At 37.9% G+C, this 15,438-nt stretch overlaps 1 protein-coding gene across 2 annotated transcripts in view; it reads left to right on the plus strand.

The window, feature by feature from the left end:
• Positions 1-15,438, plus strand: part of LOC149318667 (TATA-binding protein-associated factor 172) — an 81,210-nt gene that overhangs the window by 52,158 nt on the left and 13,614 nt on the right. For both annotated transcript variants that reach the window (XM_089510235.1, XM_089510236.1), the window contains 8 exons: positions 6,673-6,826; positions 6,921-7,030; positions 7,695-7,896; positions 9,482-9,630; positions 12,712-12,864; positions 14,789-14,910; positions 14,996-15,163; positions 15,337-15,414. In XM_089510235.1, the coding sequence (XP_089366361.1) occupies positions 6,673-6,826; positions 6,921-7,030; positions 7,695-7,896; positions 9,482-9,630; positions 12,712-12,864; positions 14,789-14,910; positions 14,996-15,163; positions 15,337-15,414 (1,136 nt within the window). The remainder of the gene's footprint in view (positions 1-6,672; positions 6,827-6,920; positions 7,031-7,694; positions 7,897-9,481; positions 9,631-12,711; positions 12,865-14,788; positions 14,911-14,995; positions 15,164-15,336; positions 15,415-15,438) is intronic.

The raw sequence follows: 15,438 nt of genomic DNA on the forward strand, positions 1-15,438 counted from the left end.
TGTGATCCTGAAATCTACCTTTTAAAATATGATTAACAAAGTCCCTTGTCAAACAGAGGGAAAATACTGGAAAATTTTGCTGTACATGGTGTCTGCATCAAGAATAATAGTAGTACAAAAGTGGAAGTTGAAAGAAACTCCTTCTATAAAACCAATCGAAATTGTGAGGGGGGCGGCCATCCAGCATGGCTAACGTCTTTCCTTGAGTAGAGCATAACCCTAACAACAGTTGAAGCAATTCAGTCATCTATAGCGACAGATCATACTAATCTAAGGCCAGAGAAGCCCTAATGCAAGGGGCAAAACGTCTAGCTGACCAGAAGATCACTGAATTCTGCATTCTGGTAAAAGATCTAAGACAATCTGCAGGCGACACAGAACTTTGCATTTCTTGGCAAGATTGCTTTGGTAAAGATGTTTCTAACCCCACGATTGCTGTTTTTATTCCACTTTATACCTGTTAGTCCAGCCCCACGTATATTTAAGGTTTGGCAAAAAACAATGACCAATTTTATATTCCAAGATTAAAAAAAAAAATCCCAGATTTCCCAAAATTGCCCAATTCACCAACCCTAAAGAAGGTAGATTAGCAATTCTTGAACTCAGGACATATTTTCATACTTTTCAATTGAACCAATTCTCTCGATTTGTCATAGAATCACATTCCACTAAATGGTCTCATATGGAACTGGAGGGTAATTTAACAGATCTTAATGTTCTCTATTCTACTAAGGCTCAAACGAAGTTGAGAGATATACATAATCCTTTCCTCAGAAATTCCATTCTCATGGGAACAATAGGCACACTTAATTGTCCTTGGTCCCTCACCTATCTGGCCTTTTTTAGTGCACCCCAGCTTTTATTAGATAGATCAGCCTACTTCAGAAATTGGGGGGAAATGTGGAATATATAGAATAATGGACTTATTTGATGTGGGAAAGCTGAGATCTCCTGTTTGTTCAGTGCCTTGAGACAAGCCAATCCCACTTGGCTTCAAATGTTGCAAGTCCTTTCCTTTGCACACCACATCCTGCTAAAAGGTTATAGTTCTAGAACTCCAACTTTTTATGAATCCATCTGTATAGGTAAGGGACAATCCAAGGGAAGAGTGGCCACTAGATACAAAAACGTAATACAGTCCCCTTAAGGTAAAAATCATTCTGCCAGAATAACCTGACAGATTTAAATATGGATATATTAGAGGAAACCTGGGCAAGTATGTGGTCCTCCTCCATATATAAATCAAGATCGGCATCTGCAAAGGAGAATGCTTTAAAAGCAGTATGCAAATGGTATTTAACCCCTGTGAAACTCTCAAAGATATTGAAAAACATTTCACTATATGTTGGAGAGGCTCAAAGTTTTTACACACATATGTGGCTCGAATGTCCTAGTATCAGTGCTCACTCCTATGGTCTGTTATTTCTATTGTTTATAAGTTTGTTATTTGATTGTATGTACATTTTAAATAAAATCTAGTCAAAATGATTGAGCTGGATAAATTAACATTTTGATTAATTTGGCAAGATGCTAAGCAGGTAGAAAAAGAGTAGTTACCTGTCAATGAATTCTGTAAATGTAGGTGGAAAAAACAGTAGGCATAAGAAATTCAAGATAGTTGTCTTAGATCAGTAAAAGTGGTATTATTTGTTAAGAAAAATAAGTTTTTGAGATATCTTTGAAATAAAATGAAGCAATAGGAAGTAAATAAGCAATGAAAGTAAAAGAAGGGATATGAAATCAGACAAACTTAGGAAATGTTTATTATTTATTATTTATTTATGGTATTTCTACCCCGCCCCTTCAGCCTTATAGGCTATCAGAGCGGCTTACAATTATTATTTTTAATTAGACGGTTCCCTGCCCTCAGGCTTACAATCTAAAAGACACGACACAAAAGGAGAAGGAAATGGTGGTGGGAAAAGGGATGAGGTCCAGTGGTTCTTCTTTCCCTCTGAGGCCTGGACCAAGGCAGATGGACTGGAGGGAGGGCTCTTCTTCTTCTGGCTAGCCCTGGTGTTCACTTCCTCACAGGCCAAAGGATGACAGTTATCATGGAGGGAGGGCTCTCTATCTTCAGGTATACGTTTAAGATAGTATTTTAGTATTATGTTAAGAAGTAAATACATAACTTTATGGAACTTGGTATACTTTGAATAAAAATAAAGAATAAAAAATGCTGTAGTGCTGGTTTTGAAATTTTCAAGGGTCTGTATATAGTTTTATTTCTATTGTTTTAATGCATTTTAGTATTTTAATTGTTTTAAATGATACTGCAAGATGGTTATGTGATTTATTTTATGTTGTACTTTTTTATGCTGTTCTTCCATGTTGTATTTTGTATTGCATTTTAACACTTTATACACAAATGGCTTTGGTCTAAGCATTAATAAATGATGATGATGACATCTTTTTTTAAATGCTTTTTAAAAATTATTTTATTTTAATGAGTGATGTGTTTTAATACTGTACTAATTTAAGTTCTCACTTTTAGTTCTCACTTTTGTATGTTTTTAATTGGATTGTTCTTTTAGTTTGTAAACCACTTTGTGTTCCAATTTTGGGGAAAAGCAGAATGTACATAAATAAATAATGACAACAACAGCCGCCGCCACTTCCCACCCCGTCTCTTGATCTTTATTATTATTATTATTTTAGCCTGCCTCTCTCATTCCTAGCTGAGGAATATTCTGCTTGACCTCTGATACAGCCAATCCCGATTTATTCCAACTCTAGCAGAGCCTTCCGCATCTGAACAGCAACACAATGTCACTTCTGTTCCACATAAGCCTCATAAAGGACCTGATAGGGACACCTCTGCAGAGTGATCATCAGAATCAGGTTGTTCCTCACTAGAGGATCCTGTTTTCCCATGAGATAACCTGGGCATCTTTACAGAGCAGGTCTCTATAACCATTAAGACCCTAGATTTTCAAATAAGAAATACAAGCCACCTCTTGAGGATCCAATCTTTAATAGGATCAAGCTTCAAAATACTCCTCCAACAGTTATACCTATGTTTCCAGGGCTTTGGAATGCTGGAAACTCCTGGCAGACTCTGGCCTCAGTTCTTTCCACTTTGATGAGCATTGAAAATCTATACAAGGGGGTGCTGAAAAGTTCTCTGACCAAGAGCCAAGAAATTTACATGCTATTCTCCATATTGACCCCGAAGTTCAACACGCTTGGTACATTTTTTCTCATGTTTCTTCAACCTTTCCAAACAGTTTTCTGATGTCTGGTCACTGAAATACTGCTCTGCTGCTGCTCTTACTATTTAATCATTTGAAAATTTCATTCTTTTCAAACTCTTTTTAAGGTTTGGAAATAGGAAATAGTTGGATGGTCTATAGCAGTGGTACTCACAATTTTACCCTTGGGACTTCCTTTTGCATCTACATGCAGACGTTGTGTACATGCTTCACTCCAGTTAGCTCTCGGTATCCATGGGGGATCCGTTCCAGACACCCCCCTCCATAGAAACCAAAATCTGTAGATGCTCAAGTTCACTGTCCTCAATGGCAGCACATGCATGTGGCCATGCCACCATTAGGGATAACCCCGATTGTCCTGTGGCAGCCTGTGCATGTATCTGCACTGCCATTGGGGACTTAATGGTGGCACAGCCACATACACATGCCGCCATGGGACAACGGGAACTGTCCCTAATAGAGGTGTGGCCAAGTGCACATGCCACCATGGAACAATGCAGGCTTGCCGTCCACAGATGTTTGAATCTGCAGGTGGCAAGTCTGCGGATAGCAAGGGCTGACTGTACTTTGTTTATTTAGTTTGTACTTTCATTCACACATTCATGTATATTCATATTTTAACATTTTGTAAGAAATAAATCATTAAAATTAAAATAGTTTTATTTAGGTAATTCAATTTGAGTCAACGCATGTGTCAAATTTGCACATTAAAAAGTCTGGGAAGTGGAGGAGGCAGGATCAGAGCCTCCAGGTCTTATGCCCTCCAGGGATCCTGCCCCACCACTTGAAAACCACTTGTCTATACACTCGAATCCCAGATTCATCAAAACATCCATCATCTTGCCAGCCCTGTGAGCAGGTGTGCTGTCCTGCAAAAATAATACTTTCACCATTTTTCTCCTTCAGTGCTTCCTTTCATTGGCACGGAAAGTTAGAGTAGTATTCTGCATTAACTGTTTGGCCCTTCTGGAGATAGTCATCAAAATACCTTCTGTACCCCAAAAAACTGTGGTCATGACCTTTCCAGCTGACCTTTGAGTCTTTAATTTTTTCAGCTGTGGAAAATCCAAATGTCACCACTACAAGGTCTGTTATCCTCTGGATCCTAATGATGTAACCATGTTTCATCAGTGGTGATGAGTTGATTCAAAACATTATCACTAGATTGCTCAATGCTGCAAAATTAACTAGAAAGTGTATCCACCTGATATCATTTTTGGTCAGCATTCAAACATTTTGACACCCTCTGGGCTGACAGCTTCTACTTAACCAACTGTTCATGAATTACTCAGAATTTGGAAAGTGGGTTGGGCCAAGAACTTTTCAGCACCCCCTTTGTACCAAGTACAAGAAAACTGTGCTGTATTTTTCAAGTACCCTCATCAAAGCAGCACAATCTGGATCTTCCAAGATGGCTCATACGCCCCTGGCTGATAAGGAAAGGTGTACGATTAACACTATGGCCCATAAAACATATTCCACGACAGCTTTATCCCTGAGAATAGCCAATTATCAGGCATATATGAGGGTTTACCAACAGTTCTTCTGGAAACAGTTTACTCACCTATTGGAACAGGCAATGATAAAAAGGCAGCTTTGTTTTTCCACTCTGAAGCACAGCAGATTAACAAACGGAAGCATGCAACGAAATTATTATTATTAACCTTTATTTATAAAGTGCTGTAAATTTACACAGCGCTGTACATACTATCTTTTTAATTGGACGGTTCCCTGCCCTCAAGCTTACAATCTAAAAAAATGTAATGTGAAAGTCATGGCCAATGGCGTCACTCTTTGTAGGTCCTGCCTGGCTACACTTTGCAGTCTAACCCATGAATCACAGTAGAAGTGATAGCCCTGTTTAAGTGTTTGAAGGGGTGTCATATTGAGGATGGAGCAAGCTTGTTTTCTTTTGCTCCAGAGAACAGGGCCTGGAACAATGGATGCAAGCTACAGGAAAAGAGACTCCACCTATACTTTAGGAAGAACTTCCTGACACTGAATCATAGAATCACAGAGTTGGAAGAGACCCCAAGGGCCATCCAGTACAACCCCATTAGAGTTGTTCAACAGTGGAACACACTCCCTCGGAGTGTGGTGGAGTCTCCTTCTTTGGAGGTTTTTAAACAGAGTCTGAATGGCCATCTGTCAGGGATGCTTTGAATGTGAGTTCCTGCATAGCAGGGGGTTGGACTGGGTGGCCTTTGTGATCTCTTCCAATTCTATGATTGTACCATAGCTGGAGCACAATCGGAAAATATGGTCAACAGCTAAAATATAGTCTCCATTCCCAGCCTGCCCAACAAGTCAAGGATAAAATAATACTGGTTGAAGCTATTTCCACCTAAATGAGTCTCACATTCTCCAGCTTGTGAACATTCCACAACTCTCTATCAAGGCTTCTTTCCTTCTTGACATTCTTATGAGTAGTCAAAGCATCTCTTCTTCTCCAAGAAGCCACCGTATGACTCCAAACATCATTTTTGAATAACCTTCTCCAAGCAGCTACCAACCCTACTCCTCCATTTCACAATGGGTTGGTGCCGTTCTTTCACAAATGGAATCCAAATTCTCCTTATCTGTGGCATGCATAAGAAAGGGGGAAGGCTATCTAACATCGCTCCCACTGGGTGGTGAATGCTAACACTTAGCCTACTCCCTTGTTGGGAAATGCCTTCCACAGTTGGGATCAAACTCATTCAACTCAGACAATCACCTCATTGGCATATCTCAGAAAAATTCCTTTCTTGGCACTCAGCCATACATGATCACAACTGTCTGTATTCCTATCTCATTACAGACTAGATATTTGGTCCCAAGCTTATGCATTCTTTTGGTAGAGTGGTTCTGTTGTCAGTCCTGACATGGTCCACAGTCCTTAGTGAGTTTAGCTTGCTGCTCTCCCATGTGTGAGTCATAGAGATAATGGAAAAGGAGATGATGCCTGCCTGTACCTGTAGTTCTTTGAGTAGTCATCTGTGAACTCAACACAACCTACCCTTTTCATGCTATTCCTTTCTTTAGGCTAATTAGTAATTCTGGATTAGAGTTTTCAAAAATTTGCATGCGATCTAATTGGGAAATACACTATACAACCCGTAATAAAAAGACATGAAGAGATCTAAAAAGGGAGCTAAAGGAAAGGAGTGCTAATAAAATGGTAATTTTATTGTGTCCACAAAATAAACATGTAACTATGAAGGTTGCATGCTTCCTATCTGTTGTTATTCATGCCCAAATAGATTTTTAAAATGAAAATACGTCAGGGCCAGTTTTGTAAGGCTATAATATTTCTATCATTCAAGTGGTATTATTTTATATAGTCATGTTGTTATTGTTTGTTTTTATAAATTTTCTATAATAAGTTTATTATTTTATGTAGCATATGGATTGTGCACTTTGTAACGGACTAAGGACTAGACACAAATAAACTAAACTGAATGTCTGATTACATTTATAGGCTCAGAAGCCCTATGTTGTACAAAGAAGAGGTGCAGAATTTTCTTTATCCACTATTGCTAAACATTTTGCCTCTGAAATGGCAGTGGGTTTGCCACATCTCTGGGATGCTATGGTTGGTTCTTTAAGGAACAATATTGACATAAACAACTTTGGTATGTATACCTCCTATGTATTTTACGAATTGTATGGGTATAGTAAAGATTTAATTTTCTAATTTTCTTGATAATGGGGTATTTCTTGTAATAGATCGAAAGGTGCTATTGGAAAAAGGAGATGGTCCGGCCCAGGAGTTAGTGAATTCTCTACAGGTTTTTGAAACAACTGCAGCATCTATGGATGTCCAGCTTCACCCTTTGGTAATTTAATATAATTTCTAAAATAATTTTCATTACTGACATGGATGTTTAAAAATGGGTAGCATTGGTATTAACGTTATAAAATGCAGATTTGGGTATTTCACATTTCCTAAAGTAGGAAAAATGTTTATAACTGCAGTCTGCGGTTACAAAATATTCTGTTAACCTTATGTTTAATTGGGCATTATTGTAATTTTTAAGCTGTCTTGAGTACTAGTACTGGGGAAAAGGCAAGAAGTAAATAAATGATATATAATAATCATCATATTAGTATAGTAATGTTTTCAAAAAGGTATAATGAATAATCACAGTTGTTAGCAAAAGTTACTAGTTACTTTCTAAAGCTGTTGTAAAATGTCTATTAGTCAGATGTTGAAAGTTCATTTGAAGGAACTTCTTACATGATTACCATGCATTTAGAAGTTAGAGCCAAAAACCCATAGCTGTTGGAACGTGTAATATATTCTTGTTTTCATTTGCTTTGTATTACAGATATATACTGGATTTACTAATAGATATGTCGTATTTGTTCATTTAGATTAGAGATCTGATATCTTGTGTGTTTTAAAGTATTGCTTGAAATTTTACAGGTTGCAATGTAAGAATAGTCTCGTAAATAGAATTCAGTATGTTTACAATAACTGGTATTGTTTCCTGTTTCCAGTTGATACAGCACTTGCCTTATCTTTGTATGTGCCTTCAACACCCCAGTACAGCAGTGAGACACATGGCAGCTCGTTGTGTAGGTGTAATGAGCAAAATAGCTACCATAGAAACCATTCAGATTTTCTTGGAAAAGGTTCTTCCTTGGCTGGGAGCGATAGATGACAGTACCAAGCAAGAAGGTGCAATTGAAGCTCTTGCCTGTATCCTTTAATAATTCTCAGGGAGAATTACTCATGTGTTACCTTAACTACCAAATGTTTTCAGAATGTATGATTGAGTGAGATTATTTCATAAGTATTATGCAAGCTAAAGGTAAAGATAAATGTTAAGTGTATCTGTAGCAATATATTCAGCAGAATGTTTTGCTTCTAAGCAGTGGAGTATGTGTGATCATTTCCTCTCCAGGTTTTATACAGAAAAGTAATTTTACAGGAAATGCATGTGAATTGTTTGAGTTACAGTCTGCTGATCCCTACCTGGCCTAGAATCCATCTATTGACTTTGGACAGTCTTTTTTCTGTTACACAGAGAAATATTCCAGAAGCCTATGCCCTGTAATTTGGATATATCCATTAAGTTTGATACTGGGGATGAGGGGCTGTTCCTATAGTGAGAGACATTGAGATTTTTTTTTTAATTTCCTGTTGAACATGCTCTCAAGCTTTCTGTTATAAAGCAGTTGAAATACCATTTTTTTACTGGTTGAGAAGAAAACATACATCCTTATATAATTTGTGTAATATGACTTTTCCACTTGCATCTGATAATTTACAAACCACCAGAGTTAATACATTTGGCTAAGCCTGTGATTTGTTTGAACCCATTTTGGAGATCCCCCAATTTTGTTAAGCACTATTCTTTCGTTCTGTCAAGAAGCTGAAAAATCAGAGCAGTAAATAGAGCGTTGTACCATGACTTTCTCTTAAAGAGTCAAGACAGGCTTATTAGACTGAAATATGACAGTAGGCCAAAGGCTGAGCAGGAAATTGAAAGTGAAAGATTTAGTCCAGTTGGTATTACATGGTAAAGCCAAATATAAATACAATTTCACTTCCATGGTGCTGCCTTCATCCATCCACATGCTCTATTTATTCTGTATGACACTTTGTTTGATAATTAAAAAGCAAAAAGTAGGGCTTTATTGTCCTATTGCATACAAGAAGGGGAATGTTTGAACAGCTGTCACAATGTTTGTAATTGGACCAGTTATATCCCAGTTCTCAATTTTTAAAAATTATATCCAAAAATGCCATTGCAGAAACAGAATATATATACATGGGGAAGGGGGTAACCCCTGGTTTTTCTTCCAGTTGCCTCAGATTATACTCTTCTTGGATGCACCCCAGTCCTTCGGTTTTTCCTAAGATGCAGCTGGAAAATGGTCAGGAATGCCATATTGTATAATGTGTGCACCACTCACAGAAATTAAAAATGCAAGCCTATATAATTTTTAATAATAATAATAATTTATATTTCCCACCTCTCCCTGCGGATCGAGGCGTGATTACAGCAATAAAATAATTCCATATAAAATACAATCGTTAAAACAATGATATTACTATTAATTCACTAAAATAACGGATCATCAACTAACATTCATACAATCAGATCAGAAGCAGAGTATTTAAGATCTCTTATAAAAGATCAAGTGGGTAGGCCCACCGGAAGAGATCTGTCTTTAGTGCTGAATTTTAGGTTTTAGATCCTCAGCATGCTACAAACAAGGAGTTGTTACTGGTGAAGAAATAGCTCTGAAGCTATTAAGTTCCTTAATTCATAATTCAGGTGTAATGGAGCAACTAGATGTTGGAATTATTCCATACATAGTTCTTCTTGTAGTCCCAGTTCTGGGCAGAATGAGTGATCAGACAGACAGCGTACGTTTCATGGCCACTCAGTGTTTTGCAACATTAATTAGATTAATGCCACTTGAGGTAAGTAAAAGTCTTCTTTGTGCTGGTCAGATATGTATATATTTTCATACAATCGTCTCTAAATCCTGGGTGCTCAAATTGTGGGGCTGGTGATTACAAAGACTGGGAGAGTCTAGAACAAGCTTTATGTTTTTGAAAATCCACAGTTAAAGGCATTGGACAACTCTGAAATACATATAGTTGCGTACACAGTTTATTCCTTACACAGATGAATAATGGTGAGATAGAGATGAGTATGACTTGAAACACTGAAAAGATTTTCATCTTGACTCCATCTCAAACAATGAGATTGGGCTAATTATACTACCGTATATTCTTGACTATAAGTCGAGAAATGTATGCCCCAGCATTGACCCTAAAATCCTAGGTTGACTTATATACAGGTCAGTAACTAGTACTGTTCCACTCTTGGTGCCTTGAGGCACATGGTTGTGTGTGTGTGTGAGAGAGAGAGAGAGGTTCCCAGTCGAATTTGCAAGCCTTTTCTTCTCATGGAAGAAACTTCCCATTTAACCCCACTTGCTTCCCTCTCCAATTCGATTTGTAAGCCTCTTCTTCCCATGGGAAAAAAACACCTTTTAACACCACTTGCTTCTCTCCAGTCCGATTTGCAAGCCTCTTCTTCCCATAGAAGAAACACCACCTTTAACACCACTTGTTTCCCTTCTCAATCCAATGTTAAAACCTCTCCTCCAGTACCTGGGAATCAGTGTTTAGGTGGTTGGGAGAGGTCCAGAGAAGGAAAAGGAAAGCTGGAAGTGGTATTTTCCCTTTTCCATCCTTCATTATAACCCCTAAGTTTTACCCTCAACTTATCTACAGTTCATATCAAAATCCATGATTTTGACCCTGAAACCTTCCCTCAACTTATACATGAGGTCAACTTGTACACAAGTATATATGGTAATACTTATAGTAAATCTACACCACAAATGTTGGCAATATAGATACAATTTTAATGCAATTCCAGCTGAAACCACCAGAAGTGCTTTAAAGAGAATTAATATTAATATTTCCAGGGCGTGCGAGGGGCTTTTCCGGTGCGGCTTTCAGCGTATGCTGAAAACGTGAATGCACTGTACTATGTCTTTTTGTCAATTGTAAGAAATAAAGCAGGGACACGAATTACATGATAGCATCAGTATCATGTCATGCATGAGGTTTTCACTGTAAAGTCTGTAAGCAAGGTTTGTCATTAATAAATGATCAGTCTTAAATATTAATGAGAAATACCATTTTCTTGAGCTGAAGTACTTGAATTACTCTGATATTTGCTTCATGTACAGTAATTTGCTTATTTTCATAAATTCTTGGTAGAAGAAACTTATGATTGCAAGAATGGGCTGCTGTAGTATACTATCAGTGAGGACTGTCTTTGGGGCAGAATCTGCTTTCTGACAAAAACAGAAACTCTTGCTGAACCTATATTGTGTGTCTCTAAACTTCCTTTCATAATTTATTTTTTATTGTAAGCCACCCTGAAATCTTTGCATATAGGGTGGAATAGAAATATTTTAATTAAATAAATAAACAAATAAACAATTACGGTTCTGGTTACTTGTAAACCTTAATAGGCCCTGAGTGGTTTTTTTAGTAGGTGAGTTTTTCTGATCGTGAAGATTTGCCAGTTGGATCCTAAAGTCCTATACAGATAAGTAAAGTCCTAACCAATTTAGTGGTATGTTTGTAGAAGAGAAGCTCATAAAAACTGGGAAATCAAGTGTGGATTTTCAGGAAATGGCTAAATTAAAAATGTATTGTGGTGTATTAATAAAAAATGGCAGTACAGTCCATACTTTGTTTTTCTGGACTTGCCGTCGACTGATTTCAGCATCCGCGTGGGGGGGGGCGCAGGGGAGGAGGAGCAAGGAAAGGGAGGAGGGAGGAGGAGAAAGCAAGAAGAGGAGGGAGGAGGAAGAATGGCTGCAGCAGTGGCAATGCTCTGGGGGAAGAGGAGGAAGAAGAGACAGCAGTGGCGATGGGGGGGATAAGAGGAGAAGGAGGAGGGAGGAAGAGCCAGAGGAGGAGGAAAGGAGGCGGGCTTTTGGGGGGACAAAGTCCCATTGTCCTCAATGGTGGCTGTGCCACCATTGAGGACAGTGGGACTTGAGCATCCGTGGATTTTTATATCCACAGGGAGATGTGGAATGGATCCCCTACAGATACCGAGGGCTCATTGTACTTAGTTATTAAAACTTATTTTGCTTCTAGTGTTCATTTTTACACCCAGTATACTTTTTTCCCTTTTCTGAATAAGTGAAAGGTTTAGGATTCTCCAATTCAGATTGTGTTTGAAATCAGTATGAGAATTTTTTTTACCTGCTTTTTATAACCTTGAAAGATTAGATTTCATTGATACCTGAACTGACTACTCACAAATACTTTCTTTTATTCTACCGTATTTTTGCTTTATTCTTCACCCTAGCATCTGACCATGCTCTTATTGTCTTTTTGTTCATTTGGTAACATTCAAATTATCAACAAAGCTACCGTGAAACTGATCACTGAATGGTTAGGAAACCGTTCATTGAATAGCAAGACAGATAACAATAGACAAAGAACTAAGTGTTATAGAAAGATGAACAAGTCATTTGCGTTCTTTTCTATCCCCTCTTTTGAAAAACACTCTCAGTTAAAATGACATAAGCTCGAAACTGGCGGAGTGAATGTCTAAAACACAAAGCTCTGTTAGGTGTTAGGATTTTACTGTAGCATGGTAAAATTTACATAGTAAACAGTGGGCAGACATCAAGCAGTAGCCTGACTGAAGAAATAGTCCAGGAAAAATACTTTTCTGTGCACAGTAGATTCTACCTGTTTGGTGTCAGGTTATGTTTTACTCAAGAGGAAGCAGCACAAGAGATTACTGTGACATAGGACCTGTGTTTGTATATTTAATAATATTCTATTTTATATAGTGTAAAAACTGAGCTGACCCAGTTATGTGATTTCAGTGTGCCTTCTTAATGTAAGGTTAATGCTGTTAGGGATGATATTAGCCCTAATATACAGTATAGGAATTACATGACCTTCTGGGAAATCCTGAATTTAACCTGCTACTGCTCCTGTTGTTGTTTTTAGGCTGGCATTCCAGACCCACCAAATATGTCTGAAGATTTAGTCAAAATTAAAGCCAAGGAGCGCCATTTTCTAGAACAGCTATTAGATGGGAAGAAACTAGAAAACTATAAAATTCCAGTACCAATTAAAGCAGAACTCAGAAAATATCAGCAGGTAAGTTCTTTCAGGAAGTTCTTGCTTCTTATGGTATACATCTGTGTGGAGTTAATTTTCGGAATCTTCTAGATGGCTCAGATTTTGATAATAACCCTGTTGCTACTCCCTTATCTACATGTTTAAGATAGCTTCTCACCAATTTAATGTCAACTGTCATAGGCCCAAAGTAGATGAGCCAAATAAAGTGGCTTCCGACCACTTCGGGGTGGGGCATGCAGATGATGCATGACCCCAGAGCAGCCAGAAGCTGTTCTGAGGCCACCTAAGGCAGCAGAAAGAGTAGGGAAAGTCCACTCTTTGCTGGCGGCCCATTCAGGACCGTGGCAGCAGCCCACTTTCAAAGCAAGCCGTCCAGTCACTGCAGTCCTGCGCCGATTGGGGGTCGACCAGGACTGGAGTGGCCAGTCTGCTTCACCTCTCTGTCACAGAACTTCTCCTGAGATTTTTGGTGAATTTTTCTTTATAATATTTCTTTCTTCCTGTTTGCCCTCTCAGTATTCATACTTTCTTTTCTTTCTTTTTTGTGAATAACTTCTTTATGTTTTGTCATTTGAAAATCCCCTTGAGATGCTGTTCCTTGCTCTGAGCATCATAAACTGAATACCATGAGTGACCTCAACACAGGCAATCCTAATCAGAGAGCACACTTATTCTCATTCTCACTCATCATTCGCCATTCTGCTAGTAGACAAGATGTGCAAGTTGACAAATATTTGGTAGAGAATGCTGTTACCCCAAAAACCCTCCTTCTTTCACCCCCCTCTTTTTTGATAATAAGTTAATATAAAAGGACTGTCTGAGGCACGTAGCCACAAATGCACCATATTTGGAGATCCTGAAGGCTCAGTATGGGGAGACACAAGAGCACATAGCCAAGGAGAGATCAAGAAATAGTTTAAAATATGTGCATGTGAGGATTTGTGTAAAACCAAGTCTGTAGGGAACAGCCACATTTTCACTTGTTGCTAGAAGAAGGGCAGCACTGGCATCTGTCAAGCCTCCAAGGAAAACTGTTCATAACCATCTGCTAATTTAACTATCATTTAAATTCTTTGATATAAAACCTGTTAAATAACATAATGAAAACCTTTTGGTTTGTGATCTTCTGTGCACTGTTTTTATTCGTAATTTAGATTGAGAATGTTAAGAACTTATTTTCTGTTTAACTGCTCACGTGAAAATTAAAAGTGTCACTGATATTTTAATTCTTCTGCTGACCAGGAATTGTGTGTAGTACGATTGTTGTGGTTAATCAAATATATTAGCAAGGACAGAAATAAGTTGACTGCTAGTGCTAGAGTAACTTATGTTTTTGATCACAAAATATGTTCAAAGAAAAAAAAGTATGGCAGTACCACTATTGCATGATTCCAGCAATTTTTGACTTAATCCACATGCCTGATTTCTGGCATTTTCTATGTTATGATGTGGTACTAACAGCAAATGTCAATCTGAAGCAGAAGGTGAGGATTGAGGTTTTATGTTCAGTACGATTTCTCTCTCTTAGGAGAGAGGGGGGGTATTGCTGCCAAGAGGTGTTGTCGGGAAGGGAGATATTGGACTGGATGGTCCTTATGGTCTTTTCTAACTCTATGGTTCTATGATTTAGTAGGTATTCTTGATGGTGTTGCCCCATTTTAACGTATATTTTAATGTTGGTAATATTTAATTATCTTTTAAGTTTTGGGAATTTCTTCCCAAGGGAGGTAAGATTCGCCTCTTCTGTTTGTTAGCTTTTAGATGAGCAGCTTCAACATTCTTACTCTGTTGGGTTTCTTCATATATTTTAAGTATTGTAAACTGTCTTGGGAGCTGCCTTAAAGCTGGGAGACAGTATATAAAGTAATTAATATATAAGAGAAGCCTAAAATATGTTCCTTGCACCTTACCCTTAGGATTTCTTTTCATTTCTCCTTTATAGGAAGGTGTGAATTGGTTGGCTTTTCTCAACAAATACAAGCTTCACGGTATCCTCTGTGATGATATGGGTTTAGGAAAAACACTGCAGTCCATTTGCATTCTTGCAGGAGATCACTGCCACAGGTAGCCTTCACAATTATACTGAATGAACTTTCTTTATAATATTGTAATGTAGCCGATGTGACATTTCTTGTAATGTTCTCCAAAGGACCCAAGAATATGCAAGAACTAAGATGGCTGATAGTGTTCCTCTCCCATCCTTGGTGGTGTGTCCTCCTACGCTCACAGGTCATTGGGTAGATGAAGTGGGTAAATTTTGTTCCAAAGAATACTTGAACCCTTTGCACTATACTGGTCCTCCCACAGAAAGGGCAAGGTAAGCAATATATTGTAGGACTGTGTTAAGGTTTTGTGTGAATTCATATTTCTTCTTTTATGATTATCTAGAAAGCGCTAAAATTATTCTTTGAGCTAAAAAATGTTAAGAGTGTTTTTTGTTTTATTTCTGTACAGTATTCACACACTTTATTTATCCTTTATCTTCTAAAGGTTGCAGCACCATGTGAAAAGACACAATTTAATTGTAGCTTCCTATGATGTTGTGAGAAATGACATTGATTTCTTCAGGTAAGAACTATTATTCTTTCAGTT

Source organism: Sceloporus occidentalis, unplaced genomic scaffold (assembly GCF_023333645.1).
Source record: "Sceloporus occidentalis isolate IW3139 unplaced genomic scaffold, rSceOcc1.0.p SCAF_2, whole genome shotgun sequence".
Classification (NCBI taxonomy): Eukaryota; Metazoa; Chordata; class Lepidosauria; order Squamata; family Phrynosomatidae; genus Sceloporus; species Sceloporus occidentalis.